This window comes from Carcharhinus amblyrhynchos, chromosome 1 (genome assembly GCF_965287045.1).
Source record: "Carcharhinus amblyrhynchos chromosome 1, sCarAmb.v2.hapA, whole genome shotgun sequence".
Lineage (NCBI taxonomy): Eukaryota > Metazoa > Chordata > Chondrichthyes > Carcharhiniformes > Carcharhinidae > Carcharhinus > Carcharhinus amblyrhynchos.
In genome coordinates, this window is record NC_137324.1 from 128,191,999 (window position 1) to 128,213,026 (window position 21,028).

Below are 21,028 nucleotides of genomic sequence, written 5' to 3' on the forward strand. Positions count from 1 at the left end.
TCACCCTCAATCATACTCCATCCTTTCTCCCTATCATCACTGCCAGAGCCCGAGGAGAGGTTTTCCCCCATTCAGTTTCCAGGACAACAGGAGCTGCTCGAAGGGACTCGGGGCCTAAGTGCGGCCGCGGGGCGGGGGGGGGAAGACGAGGCAAACCTGTGGGGTAGGAGACAAGACATGAAACTCAGGCGATGCTGCGGCGCCTCCGGGAGGGCTTTTTCCTGGTCGCTAGGTCACAGGCTGAAGGCGCTGCCTCCTCCTCGCTCCTTCCAAGAGGGACATCTTTGCGGTGCAGGAGCGGGCGCTAAACAGTCGGCAGCAAATCGTATCGGAACGCTCTCCGGACCGGGCCACGGTCCATTACCGAACTGTACCCCACCCCCGCTCTCTGATCTCCGGCTCTGCCTTGACAGGGAGCGACGGCAACAACAACAAAAAGGGCCGGGCAAACCCGGAACCTGAGTACCGAGAAGGAGGAGAACAGGGAAGAAACAGAAGGTTGCACCTTGTTCCGGTACTGCACGTGTGAGTTGGGGCCGAAGCGGCTGTGAGGAGATCACCCTGGATGCTGTAAGTGCTGCCTGTAACTCGCAGTTCATTTGCTTAGAGAATGCCGCCTAATTCTGTCATCTTCGTTAGAGGAGTCGTCTGCTTCCTGTTGCTCTGCTCTAAATTAAACGAGATTTTTTTGTTTAGGCCATTTACACACCCCACCCCACCCCACATGCTGGGTTCATGTATACAACTGACCTAAAATTGCTTTGGGACTTCCAGTCTCTCTAAATCGATCAATTTATTTATAATTTAATTTCTGAAGAAATCCGCAATTCTGCAGCAACCTTGGAACACTCGAGTGTTTTACAGCCGACGAAATACTCTTTGAAGCGTCGTCAGTGTTGTAATTGCAACAAATGGGGCAGCTGATAGGTGTAGAATATTACAAACAATTCCCAGTGATAACTCTCCTCTTCAAAATAGTACCTTAGGATCTTTGAGGCATGACTTTAGTTTAACATTTCGCCTGAAAAATGGCACTTCTGATGCCTCCCTCCTCATTGGAGTAAGTATCTACTGAATTGTGTGCTCGGCTCTCCGAGCAGGACCTTGCGCCTACAGCCTGATGTAGCATTATTTTAAATAACTTTATGTTCCTATTCCTGCATTTGATGCAGCTCCTCATTTCTTAACACTCCTAGATGCACTTCAAGTTAGTTTCTAACAGTTCTACTCTCATCCTCTGTCCCTCACATTCATTGTCACTAACCTTTTTTAACTTCCACACCTGCGTTGTCACTACCTGATATTATTCACTATTCTTAACAAATTGGAAAGACCAAGGCCATCACGTTTGGTTCTTGCCACAGACTCTGTTTCCTCTCCGTGGCCACTGTCTGAGCCTGAACTCCTGCACTTTGGCATGTTACTTGACCATGTTGAGCTGAGTTATGGACGTAATTCTCCCTGTTACTGATGCCACCTACTTTCACCTATGTAATGTTGCTCTTATCTGCTCTTGCCTTGGCTTCTACTTTGTGTGTGTGTGTAAGAAGGTGTCTAGAATAAGACAAAATAGTTGCCTTCGTCTAATGGATGTGGAATGTCTGTCAAGAAAGCTCAAGTGGAAAAACATTTAAACATCTATCGGAATTGTCTGTGTTTGTCGTGTATTGACTGTGGCAAGGAAACCATTTTCCATGCCTTTGTTACCTCTAGACTTGTCAATTCCAATGCACTCTTTGTTGGCCTCCATCTTCTTCTGTGTGGAACTCCTCCAAGACTCTGCTATCCAGATCTTAACTCATACCAAGTCCTGTTCACCCATCACTCCTGTGCTCTCTGATTTACATTGGCTCCTTTAGAGTTTAAAGTTTATTTATTAGTGTCACAAGCAGGCTTACATTAACACTGCAATGCAGGTTCTGTGAAAATCCCCTAGTCGCCACACTCCGGTGCCTGTACAGGTGTACTGAGGGAGAATCTAGCATGGCCAATGCGCTTAAATAGCATGTTTTTCAGACTATGGGAGGAAACCAGAGCACTCAGAGGAAACATGCACAAACATGGGGAGAACATGCAGACTCCGCACAGTCAGTGACTCAAGTTGGGAATTGAACCTGGGTCCTTGGTGCTGTGAGGCTGCAGTGCCAATCACTGTGCCACCATGCTTGCCTTGACAAATCATCATTCTCTTTGACCTTGAAATATTAACTTGTCTGTCTTTCAAACTTCCTTGCCTTCCAATATATCACAAGCCTTCCTTTATCTTTGTGCCACCCATCCCTTGCTCAAAATCTACTACTTTTCTAATTTTTTCCAGTTATAATGACAAGTCATGAACCTGAAAAGCTGTTTCTCTCCACAGATGCTGCCTGACTTGCTGAGCACTTACAAGATTTTTTGTTTTTTGTAATTACTTGACACTGACTCATAAGAACATAAGAAGTAGGAGCAGGAGTAGGCCATCTGGCCCTTCGAGCCTGCCCCGCCATTCAATAAGATCATGGCTGATCTGTCGTGGCTCAGTTCCACATTCCCGCCCTCTCCCCATAACCCTTAATCCCCTCTCATCAAAAACCCATCAACCCGCTTCTTAAAAATATTTAGCGAGGTAGCCTCCACCACTTCAACGGGCAGAGAATTCCAGAGATTCACCACCCTTTGAGTGAAGAAGTTCTTCCTCAACTCCGTTCTAAACCGCCCCCACTTTATCTTGAGGCTGTGCCCCCTAGTCCTCCTGTCCTTTCTGAGCGGGAAGAGTCTCTCCACCTCTATCCTATCCATCCCATTCATCATCTTATATGTCTCAATGAGATCTCCCCTCATTCTTCTAAACTCTAACGAGTACAAGCCTAGTTTATTCAGCCTCTCCTCATAGCTCAACCCCCTCAACTCCGGCATCAGCCTAGTAAACCTCCTCTGCACTCCCTCCAAGGCCAAAATATCCTTGCGTAAGTGCGGTGCCCAAAACTGCACACAGTACTCCAGCTGCAGCCTCACCAATGCCCTATATAGCCGCAGCAAGACCTCCCTACTTTTATATTCAATCCCCCTCGCTACGAAGGCCAGCATCCCATTCGCCTTCCTGACCACCTGCTGCACCTGCAAGCTGGATTTTTGCGACTCATGCACAAGGACCCCGTGGTCCCTTTGCACTGTCGCCTGCTGCAGTTTTTCTCCACGTAAGTAATAATCCTTCCTACCATTATTCCTACCAAAGTGTACCACCTCGCACTTGCCAACATTAAATTCCATTTGCCAGTTCCTGGCCCATTCGCCCAGCCTGTCTAGATCCTTCTGCAGACTCTCCACACCCTCCGCACAATTTGCCTTTCCACCAATCTTGGCGTCATCAGCAAATTTCGACACCATGTGCTCGGTTCCCTCCTCCAGATCATCAAGTACCAGCCTTGACGTCCTCGTTCTCAATTGTTAGTGTATCAGATAAGTTGGGGAATCAATTTAAAAATAATTGAATTGCTCCAAGCAGGATTTTAACGTAAGAAATTCAAAACTTAATGATTCTTATAACTGCCTAACATCAACTTTCTCCTCCACGTGGCTGTTGTTACATGTCAGTTAAAATCAGTTCTAATTGACAGCCTGAACTTCAGTTGACTCTAATGTTCATTTCTAGAATGCAGAGTTGTAAAACAACACCCCGTTGTTTTGTTCTGTGATATGATGCCCTTGTCCTTGGAGACCAATTGTCTCAGTACCAGGACATTGCTGCAAGAGTTCTTCAGCTAGTGTCCTAGGCCCCCACATTTTTAGCTGCTTCATCAATGACTTTGCCTCCTTCGTTAAAGTCAGAAAGAGAAATGTTTGTTGATTATATCATAAAGTCTACTGCAAGTCTGCACAAATAAAGCCTAAATTTGAACTGATTGTTTATATTTACTCCTGACGCAGGCTGCTTTTGTGGTGTGTATAAGAAGGTGCCGAGAATAAGACAAAATGGTTGTCTTCGTCTGTAGTGGATGTGGAGAGTCTGTCAAGAAATCTCATGTGGAAAAACATTTTAACATCTGTTGGAACTGTGCGTGTTTGTCGTGTATTGACTGTGGCAAGGACTTCAGGTGAGCATTTGGCAGAGGGATGTGCAAAGTTTTGGCTTCATCATAGAATCCGTACAGTGCAAAAGGAGGCCATTTGGCCCATTGAGTCTGCACCGCCCAGGATTTATCCCCATAACTCCAAGCATTTATCTAAGCTTGCCCTGCTGACAATAAGGGGCAATTTAACACAGCCAATCCACCTAATCCACACATCTTTGGAAACCAGAGGATTGTAAAGGCACTGTATCTGATTTTGTTTTTGTTGTATTTCTTTTGATTTACTACTTCTTTAGGTTTCTCTGCCCCATTATCAAACATCCAGTGCAGAGATTGGACAATCTGCTTCCAAGTTTCTGCCCAAGTTGTTGAACACTTTGGAAATATGAGGGTGCTGTAGTAAATGCTCTGTTTGCCCCACCTTCTCTGAGAAAAGATTTGGCTTCTTTTTAAAAAAAAATTCTGGCCTCCTTTTAATTGCAATCCCTCCATAACAGCACAATTGAGATAACGAACCCTTGTCATTGCAGTGGTTCAGTGGGTTCTCATTGAGCTTTTCACAAGCTTGTACTTTAAAATAGTTTTTTTTACCTGGCATTTTGGGATTGCTTAGGGACAAAATAGCTTTGAAAATTTAACAAAAATGAAACATGCAATACATTGGCCCCAAACATTTAAATGTACAAGATAAAAAGCTAAGGTGGAAAATTTTGCTTAATACTCACAGTTCATATGTAAAACGATTGAGTTTGTTTCACTTTCACCATCATCATTAGCTTTTTTTTTGTCGGACCTTTTTTTTTTTGACTCAACTTTAATTGCTTGCTTACACTGGTTCTCCTGATGTTTTATGAAATTTGTTCAATATTCAATCACAGCATGTAGAGATGAACTATTAAACCTTTTCAGCTACAGTTTAAAAGAACGCTTTTTAAGATTTGGCTGCTGGCTATTTGCTTCTCTCTGAAATGTCCAATAGAAATTCACTCCCTGCTCTAGTTTCCTTGCTAGATGAAGTTCTAGAATTTACATAGAGGTCTGCTATTATTCATAGGGGAGAGGATTACAAGACGCACGTTAAATGTATTAGTGAAGATGAAAAGTATGGTGGTAAAGGATTTGAAGCTAAGGTCAAAAAGAGCGGCGTGAAACAAGAAGAGTGGATACAGGTAAATAAATCTTCGTTTGTATGTTATTGTAAGTGTGCTTCTAGGGCCTCAATATTATCGTAGTTCTTTTCTGTTTAAGAAGCTTTTCTGTTGTAGTGGTCTGTTCGACTTTAAGATTCAAATCTTGCCCGTCTATTGTATTGTTAATGTGAGGAAGTTTCTACAAGAATTGTTGGATGCTTTTTTATGACATCAGTGAATAAGACTAAGTATGACCAAGCAAGTCCTAAGTGAGTTATTTTGGATTTTGTGAAAGGAATAAGCACTTGCATTCTGATCAAATGTGCATGTATAACTTCAGAAGTAAAAGCAGAATAGTTGACCTCTTTTTATATAGAAATAACTGATTATTATATTTTGAGTTTATACAATTTTTTGGTTTTGTTTAAATTTTACAGCAATTGGATTCTGGCATGCTAAAGTTTAAACTGAACCCTGTCAGGTTTTGGGGCTTAAAATACATTATTTGAAGTAGAGCAGTGGAGCTCTCCTAATTAACATTTTATATCTCAACCAACATCACTCTTAACAGGTTATTTAGTCATTTATTTCTCTGCTGACTTTGCTGTATGCAAACTATGTATGACTATTATGTTCCCTATTTTGTGTTAGTAACTGCATTTCAAAATTACTTCACTGACTATGAAATGCTTTGTGGCATTATGAGATTGGGAAAGGAGACAAAAAAACAAATGTTCCATCTTTATTGCTGTGTTGTCTCCTGATTTATATTTTATTTGCTATATTAGTTTCATAGAAACTAGAAGCAGGAGTAGGCCACTTGGCACCTTGAGCCTGCTCTGCCATTCATTTTGATCACAGCTGATCATATTCAATATCCTGATTTCCTCTTTCCGCAACCACCACCGCCCCCCGCCCCGAACATATCCGTTTAGCCCCAAGAGCTGTATCTAATTCCTTCTTGAAATCACACAATGTTTTGGCCTCAACTACTTTCTGTGCTAGTGAATTCCACACATTCACCACACTCTGAATGAAGACATTTCTCCTCAGTTCTAAAAGGTTTACCCCCTATCCTCAAACTATAACCCTAGTTCTAGACTCCTCCACCATTGGGAACATTCTTCTTGAATGTACCTTGTCTAACCTTGTTAGAATTTTATAAGTTTCTGTGAGCTTCAACGCCTGCCCTCCCCCACCCCTCCACTCTTCCAAAGTCCTAACCAAATTAGTCTGCCTTCATATGATAGGCCTGCCATTCCAGAAATCAGCCTGGTAAACTTTCACAATACTGCCTCTATAACAAGGACATCCTTCCTCAGATAAGGACTCCAAAACTGCGCACGCTATTCCAGATGTGGCCTCACCAATGCCCTATACAATTGGAGCAAAACGTCCCTATCCCTTTACTCAATTCCTCTCGCTTTGAAGGCTAACATGTCATTTGCCTTTACTGCCTTCTATACTTGCTCGCTTACTTTCAGCAACTGATACACAAGGACACCAAGATCCCACTGAGTGTCCACCTCTCTCAATTTACAACCATTTAAGTAATAATCTTCCTATTATTGCTATCAAAGTGGATTACCTCTCATTTACCCGCATCTTTTAGGTTATCATGTATGAAATAAAATTTCATATACATGATTTCTGAAATAACAGAAGTATGAGAAGAATTTGTAAGCGATGAGTCAGTGTTTGGAGTGAAAAGGCATAAGTTGTCTATGTACAACAGAAAAGAAGTGGGATAAAGATATTTAAATGAGTTGGAAGTAAATTGAAACAGAAAATGCAAGCAAAACACAATGGATCCATAAATTGCACATAGAGAGGGAAAAACAGGTGCAGGCATCCAGATTAGAAGCCTCTCTGTTTATGTCCACATCTCTGCCTATCTAACTCTAGTCTTTATGTCTATTGCTTTCTATTGATTGGTTTGTAGATCGTTTCACACATTAATGCCCACTCAGATGAAGAGCTGTGCCTGAAACATCAGCATTCTTCCTCTCTTTACAAGTGCTTGCTCAATGTGTCCAGCATTTTCCCTTTTGTTTCACTCCTAATCTGTGACAGGTATATACATCATTTTGTTCTTTTTTTTGTAGTTTTTCCAACTGTAGTTCTTTAATTCTCGACTTTCTGCCTGATGAAAGCTATATGAGTAAATCCTGTAGCCTTTCTTACATATTCGAACTGACATGCTGTGTCCTTTCTAGCTTTTTCTGCATGTATTTAATTTATAGTTTTTCCTCTTTTTTTTACTGCTACACTTTTCGTAGTTGCAACTGGTCTTCGTTATAGTCAATTTGTTTTCTTGCAACAAATCATTTCGTACTGACATCTATAATATGGTTGAACAATGCACTGATTGTGACATTGTGTTGCACTGACTGATATGAAAATAGGATTTGGTATCTACAGTTATCGGGCTATTCCCTTTATGCCGGTGGCTGTCCTCACCTTTACGCTCCAGGAGGGATTCCCACAAGAAGATCATTCCAGGGTGAATCTGTTGTAAACCATGCTGATGTGATTTGAAAATACAGTGGGCGTTGTCAATATCTGCGAGGGACAGTGTTAATATATTTAAATTAATGTAAATTGGATTTATGCCTTCATGGGCATGAACTTGATGATGTCGCCAATAGGGAAGATTGGAAATCGTGATCTTGCTGGCTAGATCTGCAGCTTTTGGATCTTGCACTGCCGCCAGTATTCTTGTGATGAGCAGGAATGGGCTCAAGATTGTTACCAGTATGTGTTACTGGATACTGCTGCAGATGTTAAATGAAGTCTTTTTCTTGTGTATAGAAAATTCATGAAGTTATGAATGAATCAAATGTTAGTCCCAAAGTGCGTGAAATTCTGAAGCAGATGGATTCTTATGACAACATACCACGAAAAAAAGCCAAGTTTCAGGTTTGTGTGTTTTTTAATGGTGTGTTTTTTCTGTTTACTGGTAACCTGATTTTAATATTGTTACAAATTGCCCAAGATGCATTTTTATCTGACTACAATTGTGTAGATTTTTATAGGTTATAAGCCAGAGAGAGCCTACTAGGGAATATTTCAGTGTTTAAAACACTAAGTGCTTTAACAGGAATAGTTAGAGTGGACTTGATCATATACACCATCACTTACCATACATTGATTGTGAATATAGAATAATACTTACTCACTGAACATGTATAACATTATGGACTCAGATTGCTTTAGATGACTGTCCTTCTTTGTGATAGCTGACTCGAAGTAATTGGAAGTTGTTAATACAAGTGTATGTGGGGAAATGAAAGTCACTTTCCTAATAAGTAAAATTGGAACTAGTTGTTTTAAGATGTACATAGAACATAGAACACTACAGCACAAACAGGCCCTTCGGCCCACAAGTTGCACTGATCATATCCGTACCTACCAGGCCTACCTGTAACCCTCAATCCCATTAAATCCCATGTACTCATCCAGAACTCTCTTAAAAGACCCCAACGAGATTGCCTCCACCACCACCGATGGCAGCCGATTCCACTCGCCCACCACCCTCTTGAGTGGAAAAACTTACCCCTGACATCTGTACCTACTCCCCAACACCTTAAACCTGTGTCCTCTCGCAGCAACCATTTCAGCCCTGGGAAATAGCCTCTAGAATCCACCTTATTTATACCTCTCAACGTCTTATAAACCTCTATCAAGTCACCTCTCATCCTTCGTCTCTCCAGGGAGAAAAGACCGAGCTCCCTCAACCTATCCTCATAAGGCATGCCACCCGATCCAGGCAAAATCCTTGTAAGTCTCCAGTGCACCCTCTCAGTAGCTTCCACATCCTTCTTGTAGTGAGGTGACCAGAACTGCGCACAGTACTCCAAGTGGGGTCTGACAAGAGTCTTATAAAGTTGCAGCATTATCTCCCGACTCCTAAACTCAATCCCTTGATTAATGAATGTCTGATAGTATTGCTCGTAATGTCAATAATATAGTTTTTTATTAAAGAACCCTTGCATTATTGCATTTCATTTGGTCAGGGAGCTTTGCAAATTGAATTGTGCTGGTCAGTTTCAGACCATAGCTCACAACTTCTCAGCATTTCTTCTGCATCTGCAGCAAAATGACATCTAGCTAAAGCAGATGTTCTAGTTTTAATACATACACCAGCGTGTCTCCATGTGTGTTTTTCAAATATAGATAATCTACAAATGTTTATGTGGTTGCCAAATTTTCAAAGTGTATATTTTTCAAAAAAAATTGACTTATTACACAGTTTTATAGACTTATTTTTTCAAAAACAAATGAATAAAATGAAGAAAAGAAAAACTTCAAATGCTGAAACTGAATTAATATAGAAAACACCAAATATATCCACCAAGTCAATCAGCATCCGTTAGGAGGTGAGATAGATATTAATGTTTCAAGCCTATAGCCTTTGAAATTCTAAAATGTACCTATCTGAAACATGATCAGGTTTCTCTTTATATGTGTTAATTGTGTGCATGTTGGCAGCATGTTTTGTTTTTATTTTGAACAGTTTAGCAACTTTAAATGTCCAAAGATGAATTCATCAAATTATTGATTTTTTTCAAGTTGTCCTTTGGAAGCTTATTTCTCATAGTCTTTAAAAAAAAAGCCTTTATTTAATAGGAATGATGTGTTTCAGAAATAACATTTTCATTCTGTATAAAATTTATTACCAGGAATTTAGATCATTTTCATTGTGTTGCAGAACTGGATGAAAAACAGTATGAGGATCTATAATGTGGCTCTACAGGGAGAAGTGTGGGAGGTCTTTGCTGCTATCAGAAATGTAAGTCACAAAACATACAGAACTGATTCAAACTAAAACAGATAACTGCAATTGAACATTAGTTAGAAGTAGAATGTCCTACGTCATTTGATTTTTCTTTTCCCCATCTGTTGGCAAACTCCAGGTTTGGCATTCATTGCCGTAAGTTGGTTAGAAGAGATGGAGTTGTAGTGACTCTATCATAGCTACTGACTCAAGACATCAATCTGAATAAAATACACATCTAGCAGTGGTTCTGTCACAGACCCTTGGAGCGCACCACATCGTGTTTCTAAAACCTTGCCCACGCTGATGTTAATCTGACTAGTTTGTAGTTTATGGGACTGTCCTCGCACCCTTCCTTGAATACATTTGAATTCGTCTGCCTCTGCCATCGTATCTAGGGATGATTAGAAGATTGGGGAAAGCGTCGTACTATTTTCACTCGCACTTTGTTTAGCAGGCTGCGTTTTTGGACTGTTAGTAATCTTTCAGATAATCATAGAATCCCTACGGTGCAGAAGGAATTCATAATTGATTAATGAAAAGGACAAAGTCACAGCTTTCTGGGATAGTCCTGAAGTTAATTTGAGAGAACAATGGGAGCGAAGACAGGGACAGTATGTCATAAATATCACCATTTTAAAAAGGCGAAGAGAGATGTGTCCATATATACACACATCCTTGAGGATGGCAAGACCGGTGGTTAAAAAAGTATATGATTTCATGCGTTTACAAATAAAGATATAAAAGCAAAGAGATCACTTCAGAACTTTACTTTTGGACAATTTGGACACCACTTTCTTGTAAGGGCGGCATGATAACACAGTGGTTAGCGCTGCTGCTTCACACCTCCAGGGTCCTGGGTTCAATTCCTGGCTCGGGTCACTGTCTGTGTGGAGTTTGCACATTCTCCTCGTGTCTGCGTGGGTTTCCTCTGGGTACTCTGGTTTTCCTCCCACAGTCCAAAGATGTGCGGGTTAAGTTGATTGGCCATCTAAGAAATTGTCCCTTTAGTGTCCAGGGATGCGTAGGTTAGAGGGATTAGTGGGTATAATATGTAGGGATATCAGGGTAGGGCCTGGGTGGGATTGTGTTTGGTGCAGACTCGATGGGCCGAAGGGCCTCTTTCTGCACTGTAGGATTCTATGATATGAAGGAGACCGAGGAGGCTTATCAGGATGTTACCAGGGACCGGTTAAAGAAGTTTGAGAAGTTAAGACTGTTGACCTTGATAAAGGTAAGGTTAAGAAGGGACCTAATCAAAGTTGATTAAGTTTTATTCACTTTCGCAAATGAGTCAACAGCCTGGAATTGTAGATTTAAAATTCTTGGCAGTGGCTCCTAAGAGGAGGAATTTTTTCATGGAGTTATCTGGATTTGGAATGCTTGAGCTGAAAAGGTTCAAAAAGCTAATTCAGTGGGATGGTTTTCAAAGGGAATTGAGGATGAGGTACTTGCATAGTTACAGATAAAAAAGGGAGCTGTGGGACTACCAATTTTTCAAAGAGCCACCAAGAGCATGGCAGGCCGGCTGAATGGCCTGCTTTCAGTGCTGTAAGTTTTTGTAATTCGATGACTGCAATTTAACGTTTTCTTAGAGTGGAAGCTGTAGATAGTATTAACTCGAGTGAACTGCAGAATGTAGATGCTGGATGTAGCAGGAATGATAATCAGTGTCTAAGATGACCAAAAGGTCAAATAACATTAGTTGGTGGATTGTGATCAAACGCAAGCAGGACATCTTTTGTGACCAATTCAGCCTATGTGGGGCAAAGCCAGGTTGGAAAGACTCTAAGCTGGAATAAAACTCTTCTGCATCTATATACATAACTTGGAAGTGAGTATATGAGCACAATGTCAAATATTGCAGAGGTCACAAAAATAAGGACCATGGCTAACTGTAAAGAGTTCTAAAAGAATCTACAGGAGAATGCAAATGGGTGGAAAGCTGCTAAAAGAAAAGAAAAATAAATCTTGGAGAAATAATTTGAGAACGTAATACAGTAGACTTTAAAAGTAGTTGAAGAGCTGAAGGACTCTCTGGATAAGCATGGAAAATAGAAAAAATCACTGAAAACAAATTTTAAGAAGTAGTTGGAATTCTGGGCATTATTGGGAATATGGTACAATAACATAATAATGCAAAACCTTTACAAAGTATTGGTAATAGTAAGAAAGGAAAATAAATCAGGTTTGAATAGCCATTGAAACATTACAATCATTAAATGGTACCAAAGATGAGAGGCATTACTTACGAGGAGAATCATTAGAAGCAGTTCAGAAAAGTTTCACTTGACTGTTTCTGGTGTTGTGATGGTTATTGTGTTGAGTGACTTATCCCATGAGGAAAGGCTGAACTGGAGTTTAGAAGAATGAGAGGTGATCTTAATGAAATATGCAAGATCCTGAGGGGACTTAACAGGGAGGATGCTGAAAAGATATTTCCCCTTGTGGGGGAGACCAGAACTGGAGGATACTATTTGAAACTAAAGGGTCTCCCTTTTAACATGGAAATGAGGAGAACTTTTTCTCCTTGAGGGTTATGAATTTATGAAACTCTTTTCCCTGAAGAGTGGTGGAGGCAAAGTCAGTTAATATTTTTAAAGCTAAATTGGGTAAGACTCTTGATAAGGGAGTCACTCTTGATTTGGTAAGATGGTCACAGGATATAGAGGGTAGGAAGGAAAGTGGAGTTGAGACTGCAGTCAGATCATCCATGATTCTATTGAATGGCAGAACAGGGCTGAGGGACAGAATGGCCTACTCCTGTTCCTGTATCATATGTTCTTTTGAGAGACTAAAGAAGTTGGAGCTCTAAACAAGGGGGAAATATTATAATGTTAGAGCTAGGCCATTTGAGTATGAAATCAGGAAACACTTGTTCACACAGGGTGATGGAAATTAGTACTTGTTCTTATGGTTGCTAGATTATTTGAAATTTTCTAGAGTATGATCAATAGTAAAATAGAACATAGAACATAACAGCATAGTACAGGCTCTTCGGCCCTCAATGTTGTGCCAACCTGTGAAAAACCAATCTAAAGCCCATCTAACCTACACGATTCCAATATCATCCATATGTTTATCCAATGACCATTTAAATGCCCTTAATGTTGACAAGTCCACTACTGTTGCAGGCAGGGCATCCACGCCCTTACTACTCAAAGAACCTACCTCTGACATCTGTCTTATATCTATAACCCCTCAATTTAAAGCTACATCCTCTCGTGCTAGCCATCACCATCCGAGGAAAAAGACTCTCACTGCCCAGGCTACCTAATCCTCTGACCATCTTGAATGCCTCTATTAAATCGCCTCTTAACCTTCTCCTCTAACGAAAACAGCCTCAAGTCCCTCAGCTTTTCCTCAAAGACCTTCCCACCATACCAGGCAACATCCTGGTAAATCTCTTCTGTACCCTTTCCAATGCTTCCACATCCTTCCTATAATGCGGCGACCAGAACTGTACGCAATACTCCAAGTGCGGCCACACCAGAGTTTTGTACAGTTCAACATGACCTCATGGCTCTGAAACTCAATCTTTCTATCAGTAAAAGCTAACACACCCATACCCTTAACAATCGTATCAACCTCGGTGCCAAATTTCAGGGATCTATGTACCTGGACACCGCGATCTCTCTGCTTATCCACACCACCGTGTATCTCACCATTAGCCCAGTACTCTGTATTCCTGTTACTCCTTCCAAAGTGAATCAGCTCACACTTTTCTGCATTAAACTCCATTTGCCACCTCTCAGCCCAGCTCTGCAGTTTATCTATGTCCCTCTGTAACCTGCAACATCCTTCCGCACTGTCCACAACTCTACCGACTTTAGTGTCATCCGTAAATTTACTAACCCATCCTTCTACGCCCTCATCCAGGTCACTTATAAAAATGACAAACAGCAGTGGCCCCAAAACAGATCCTTGCGGTATACCACTAGTAACTGAACTCCAGGATGAACATTTCCCACCAACCACCACCCTCTGTCTTCTTACAGCTAGCCAATTTCTGATTCAAACTGCTAAATCACCCTCAATCCCATGCCTCTATTTTCTGCAATAGCTTACCATGGGGAACCTTATCAGACGTTTTACTGAAATCCATATACACCACACCAACTGCTTGACCCTCATCCACCTCTTTAGTCATCTTCTCAAAGAACTCAAAAAGGTTTGAGAGGCATGACCTACCCTTCACAAAACCGTGTTGACTAACCCTAATCAAATTATTCCTTTCTAGATGATTATAAATCCTATTTCTTATAATCCTTTCCAAAACTTTGCCCACAACAGAAGTAAGACTTACTGGTCAATAATTACCAGGGTTGTCTCTACTCCTCTTCTTGAACAAGGGGCCAACATTTGCTAACCTCCAGTCTTCTGATACTATTCATGTAGACAATGATGACATAAAGATCAAAGCCAAAGGCTCTGCAATTTCCTCCCTAGCTTCCCATAGTCTTATGTTGTAGGGAAGATTAAGAGATCTACTTTGCAATGTGGTAGGAATATGTGTGAGGCACAGAAAATGTAAAACCTTTGTTTAACTGTATAATTGGGATAATTCTAATGTAAAATAATCTTGCTGTTTAATATAAATATATTAAATTTGTTTTGCTAAGGATAAAAATGACCAGCAACCAAAGCAGAACCACACTGAGAATGATGTAGAGGCACCAGAGTCAGTAGAAGCAAACCAGACTCAGGAACCCATAGTAGAAAATGAAGAAAAGGAGGGAAAAAAATCCAAAAATGAAAAGAAACACTCGAACTTAAAGGAAGGTGAAAATTCTTTAAAACATGAACCAGGTTCCAAAACAAGACAACTGCAAGGGAAAAAGAAGAAAAAAGATAAAAATCAGCAGAAGAAAGGTGAAGCCCATGCAGTCGGGGGAAATAACAATCAAACAAAGGATTGTGAGCAACAAGACAATAAAAATTCACATGGCAGCAAAAAGCGTAAACACAAACAATCCAGTGAAGGTAGGTAATTAGTGTTATTGTTCTTTCTGTGGAATAGCCAACGATCTGCTTTTATCAATGTTACCTGTGTGGTGGAAATCTTTTAAATTTTAATTTAAATCGGCAGTCAGTGTCATTTAACATTTAGAAAAGTCAGCCGAATTTCTGCAGAGGCTTTAGGTAAAATCTTTTGCCTCACCAAATGCTGCATCAAGGCTGGGGCAGGATGATGGGGAAAAGCCTACAAAAATTCAGGGCCAGTTTTTCCAGTGCTTTGGAGGCAGAGGTAGCATTGAAATTTAGGAAGCAGATGTTGGGATTAGTTTGCCGATGTGTTCCTGTTTTTCCCAGCGGTGGTGGGTAGCCAGTTAAGTTATTTTATACTCGTGAGCTTCTAAAATGGCACGTGGAGCTTATGCTGTGTCAGCAACTTGGCTGAGATGGCTGCACAATGTTCTGTTTGTTGAAGCTGACCTTCAGTCTGGTCAGGAGTATAAAGGAAGAGGAGGTGGGGTGCCTCCAGAATGCTTTAAGAATGCTCCCTCCTTACTAGTAGGCCTGCATTTAGCCTTTCAGAGGTCACCTGCACCAGTCCATAACCATGAGTGAAAGAGCACCTGGCTGCACACCTGTACAATTCTGTGCCATCGCTACAATGTAATAAACAATGCTGCTGAACATTGCAGCCATGCTGTGTATGCCACTGTGATGTTCCCGAATCTGCTCATTGAGTAGATGTATATGAGTCTCAATAAGGTTGGCCACTCTTTCAATGGAGGTACACAAGCGCTCATTCAACTGAAGATGACGATAGTCATGACATGTATCAACAACTCCATTTTCTGCCCAAGGACATGTACACAGCCTCAGGGTCTGCATATCTCCCAAGCACCTGGTTTGTGCCTGATCCCCAAGGCTCAATGTCTCTGGCTAGCATGGCTGCTGTGCTTCTTTGCCCTTTTAGGGACTGCTTGCAATTTTCACTATGGCTGCAGCTCACGTGTGACATAGTCCTTACTTTCTGCCAACTGTTTGACATGTGACTGCATGGGTGGAAAGTATACTTGATGAGGAGATGATGGTGCATTCCCTCAAAGTGCTACTCGCCCTCTGCAACCAGCACTGTCTCAAGTATTGTCTCTTGCTCTTTTTCTGCCATTGGCCTTGTGGTTTAGGGAAGATGTCAGTTAGTGAAGCTTACATCTGTCAATGGCTATTTCAGCACAATTCTTGTTACTTCGCAAATGAGAGAATATGGATATAAAAATTAACTAGCTGCTCCAGACCTGTGGCATAATTTCAAACATCAAGCTCTCACCCCTCTCTGATTTACCCCATGCCCTGTTGAGAATTAACAGTCTCCAGGGCTGCCTCTTCCATCTGCATTGGGACTGAGTAGGGAAACCTCACCCTTGACGTGGCTTGTCTCCCAAGTATCATGAACGATAGGGCTCCCAACTACACCTGAGGAGGCAATGCACCATGTAAAATTTCTCAAAGCATATATGTTCTATTGCCATCCTTGCATCTTCCATGAATAGCCATGGTAGAGATGCTTCTCTTGGCCATGGAGAGGACACGCGTGCACAAGTCTCAGTGTAGGATCTATATCCTCCTGTGCTATCACCAGCCATGCTTGATTTGTTATGCTGGCTGGCTTCCTTCTCCCTGTCTCCGGAAGCAAGATATTTCCATCGATATCTCCGGGGCAGAGTTATTAAACTTGGAACTACCTGATGTATATTGGACATGTGATACTTCATTAGTACAGACTATATAGGACAGACTTTGGTTAAAAATGTGCAGCGTTTTATTAATAATGTGTGATCTCTTTATGGCTGCTGCTTCTGCCCATTTCCCGCACTGGGTCTATTATATCATTTCCGGTGCATACATTTAATACAGCAGAGCTCTGCATGAGGCAATTGAGATAAGTATAGGTACATAATAATACCCTTGTATATTAGTTCTGTTTCTTTCCCTTACTGCCCACAGCAACAGGGGCCCTCTTGTTTACAGCCACACTCCAGGCTGCTGGGCACCATTAAAATGACCCACTGGAACCCTCCCGCTGTCCTTCTATATGCTGAACAAAACGCAGAGGCATCCTGTTAATTGTCTATGTCCCATAGGATTGTACCCAGATTGCAGAGTCAGGATCCAGAAATGGTCTAAAACCTGCAGTCTTTGTAAGCCTGGAAGATTCTAGTCAAACGTGTCTATTTTAGATACCTCCAATCTAAAAGTGTATTGATGCTCATAAGAGAGTACCTGTCCTTTTGTTGTATAGTTCTTTGCTAGAGAGACCTTACAGGCAAACAGACTGTTCCTGATCATTTATCACTGCTGCATAGGAACTAGGGCTCAGTTGCAGAGAAAGATGTAGGTAGGATTGATATATTCTTGTGTTTTTAGCAATCTATCTGCAATACTTCGGGTTTTCTTAATGACAAATTAGACCATTCAGTAATTTTTGTTTCTTTTAGGAAAGTAGAAATAACATTTTTAATTTGAATTAGGAACAAGTAAAGCCTTCGGCCTTTTCCTTCCCCATTTTACTAACTTTCAACCATTGATCTGTCGTTTCAAGGGTACAAGTGCTTCCTAATCCTAGCCAACTACTGATTTTTTTTTTTAAATCCAAATTAGAAACTTAGGCTCACATGGTGGCACAGTGGTTAGCACAGCTCCAGGACTCCAGGTTGAATTCCAGCCCTCCATGCTAAATTGCCCCTTAGTGTCCCAAAATATCTAGTTTAAATGGAGTAGCCATGGGAAGGCTTACGGGGATAGAGCAGGAGAGAGGGCCTGGGTAAGATGCTCTGTCAGAGAGTTGGTGCAGACTTGATGGGCTGAATGACCTCTTCCGTGCTGCAGGAATTCTGTGATGATTGACTTAACACTCTTCTTGCACATCAAACAGATGGACCCATTTCTAAACAGAACAAAGTTGAAATGCCAGAGACTGAGGAAGTGGAAGAAAATAATGAGGCAACACAAGGTAGTTACGTGTCTGTAATGCATTAAAAATTTTTTCGTTCACTGGATTGTCTTATGCATTCATGGGACATGGGCATCGCTGGCTGGCCAGCATTTATTGCCCATTTCTAGTTGCCCAAAGATGGTTGAGAGTCAACCACATTACTATGGTTCTGGAGTTACGTGTAGACCAGACCAGGTAAGGAGGCAGATTTTCTTCCCTAAAGGGCATTAGGGAACCAGGTGAGTTTTTCCTACAATCAACAATGATTTTGTGGTCATCAGTAGTGTTTTAATTCCAGATATTTTTCATTGAATTCAAATTTCACCAGCTACCTTGATAGTATTCGAACCCGGGTCCCCAGAACATTAGCTGAGGATTAATAGTGTAGTGATAATATCACTAGACCATTGCCTCCCCCATGTCTACACTACACAGTTTAGGCTTCCTAGCCCATAACAACTTACTTTCCTTTGTTTCTGATATCAACATTTAGAAATATCCTGTGGCAAATTCGAGTGTGCTCTGGGGCAAACTATCAGAAAAGATTATAACCCTGTACTCACGTATCTGTTTAACCTGCACTTTGGTTTTGTTTTATTGTCCTAGGTTGATTCTTACTCGTTTTATTTTAAATTTGTTAATTTTTTGGGGGGGATGTGAATTTAAAGCCTTCAGCCTGCTGCATTACTAAGTTAAATTATTGACCTTTGTACCCTCTACACCAACCTCCATCGTTGGCACTGGAGTGTTCCTTCTGATCTACTGAGCACTTAGTTGCCCACTCAGAATTTACTCTGTGAAGCAGTCATCAGAATATGTGCTAAGCCCCACCCCATGGTGCTGCCTAATGCCTGGTGGGCAGTGCCAACATACCCCTTGAGCAGTGCCAGGGGCCTAGGCTGGCAGTGCCCAGGGGCAGCCCCCTGACTTCCTGGGGGCCTTCCATGGCTTCCCTTCACTCTAGCGGAATCGGGCTGTCTGCTCCCCACTAGTGGGGAGTTGTTGTAAATGCCGCTGGACTGAAGCACTCCTGGTGGGAGAAAGTGCATTCACCAGAGTGGGACATGGGGCATTGATTTACTGTGTGATTCTAAAGGTAACACCTCTGACTGCAGTACTCCAGAACTCCTTGAAATTTGGATTATATAATCAAATCTTTGGGTTGGAACTTAAACCCACAACCTGCTGATTTACTCAAGTGCTACCACTGAGACTAGACATTATGCGTTAAACACAGTTCAAATATATGCTTCATTTTTATAAAAACAGTACTTGAAGTGTTGTTTCACATTAGCAACAATGTGGTACATTTGTATTTGTGTGTGTTTATAGAAAGTGTGAATTTTTTTTGGATGTTTAAAAATTATGGGGTGCATATCTAAATAACTCTGAGATCTGTTGTATATTTGAAACCAAATAAGGTCCAATCAACTGGAAGATTGTGAGTTCCGTTTCATACATTTGCCTTTTATTTTCCAATTCTGAAGTTTGTATCTTATGTCATAAACTATTTATTTAAGGAAAATTCAACTGGAAAAAAACGATTAAGATGGTTCTACAGCAATCTCCAGAAAAGGAAATTTCCATTAAAAAATTAAAGAAAAAGGTAAGGTTTATTGTGACTTTAAAAATTTGCATACAATAGGTGTAACATTAAGATATGGATATAATATTGTCAAAACAGAATGAAACCTTTATCAATGATATAAATAATTCCTGCATTTGGTTTATTTATTGTTCCCTTGTTGAATATTGAAACAAATTATTTGATTTAGAAAGCTCTTTTATCAATGATGTAACACAACTATACTAATCACTCTTTGTAACAGTTTGACTTGATGTTTATTCAACTTCTTGCAGGTTCTATCCCAGTACTATGCTGAGATTGGTGAAAGTAACTACAGATCTGAAGTGGAACTCCTGGCAATTTTTTACAAGAAGATAAGCTCTAACCCCAAATTTAAAGTACTGAAAGATAAAGTGAAACTTGTAAAATAACAGTAACTGGACTGGTGAATTTTAGGTACCAAAAAAAAACGGACCATATGGGGAGTATAATGCATTTATTCGGTGTCTTTTTCTGTAATTGGCTTTCAGAATGTGCTTTTATATCCAATGCTGAAATTTCAGCATTTGAGCTGGGTAACAGTTAGTGCTTCACCCTACTATTTAATACAATTAACTATTTTACATGTGTTGGAAGAATTTGATTTTCACAATCTTGAATTTAAAATGAAGTGACCAACATTTAAATGCAGTGGTTAGAAACTGGTGCGATCACAGGATAAATACAAATCAAGAAAGCCATGGATCCCACTCTAAGCTCAGTTTTACAGAGCATTGCTACAATCTACCTGTTTATCCCATCATAGAATCCAAATGTTTCCTTAGCTGTTTTGTCTGAATTGATCTATCTAAAAATCAATCCTGGTTTCTCTGTTCAGAGAACATTGACATTAACCTATTAAGGAAAAGGGTAGGGGATCTTTGGCTTTTAAAATGTGTAAATGATAGCTGTCGCTTTAAGATGTGGATATAGTAATGTTGTCTAAACAGAATGTGAAATTGTTATCAATGATAGAAATACTTCCTGCATTCAGAGTTTATTTTGTTTTCCCTTTTTGAATATTGAAAAAGATTATTTTGTTTAGATAGTTATTTTGCCTATGATGTAATAAAATAGTCAGAGGCACTGACTCTCTTCTGGCCTCTAGTCCATTTTAATGTCAGGCCTTGCAATATGTTGAAATAATTTAACTTTGGATTCAATACCACTTGGACCTAAGTAATGTTATTATCATGAAGTGCCTAATCAAATGAAGGAAAGTAGTGACATCCAAAGATCTGTGGGTTAGGTGGATTGGCCATGCTGAATTACCCCTTAGTGTTTGGGTAAATGCATGAGGTTATAGGGAAAGGGCTTGAGTGGGATTGTGGTCAGTGCAGGCTCGCTGGGCCAAATGGCCTCCTTTTGTATTGTAGGGTTCTATGATTCTATCTCCAGTGCCATAGTCATTATGTTGCCAGTCACTTACCGCGGTGCAAAGTCATTAACTGTAACTTCTGACAAAAATATATTCCAGAAATGGAGCAATCATGTAGCCAAAGTTAGTTCAGAACAGTT

At 40.7% G+C, this 21,028-nt stretch overlaps 2 protein-coding genes across 4 annotated transcripts in view; one reads left to right on the top strand and one right to left on the bottom strand.

Moving 5' to 3' along the window:
* zbtb49 (zinc finger and BTB domain containing 49) overlaps nt 1–463 on the bottom strand; it is a 32,957-nt gene extending 32,494 nt beyond the window's left edge. Inside the window, exon 1 of one of the 3 annotated variants that reach the window (XM_080192369.1) lies at nt 157–463. The gene's annotated coding sequence lies outside the window, so the exon portion shown is untranslated. Of the gene's footprint in view, nt 1–4 lie in introns of all 3 variants that reach the window. The other 2 variants (XM_080192342.1, XM_080192379.1) reach the window with 2 other exon arrangements.
* Nucleotides 464–20,100, top strand: lyar (Ly1 antibody reactive homolog (mouse)). Its single transcript, XM_080192390.1, has 9 exons — nt 464–570; nt 3,910–4,076; nt 5,107–5,221; nt 7,994–8,101; nt 9,894–9,974; nt 14,582–14,942; nt 17,845–17,922; nt 19,425–19,510; nt 19,765–20,100. Exons 2-9 carry the CDS (start codon nt 3,955–3,957, stop codon nt 19,900–19,902), a joined length of 1,089 nt encoding a protein of 362 aa, XP_080048516.1. The 5' UTR covers nt 464–570; nt 3,910–3,954; the 3' UTR covers nt 19,903–20,100.
* The last annotated feature ends 928 nt before the right edge of the window (nt 20,101–21,028 follow it).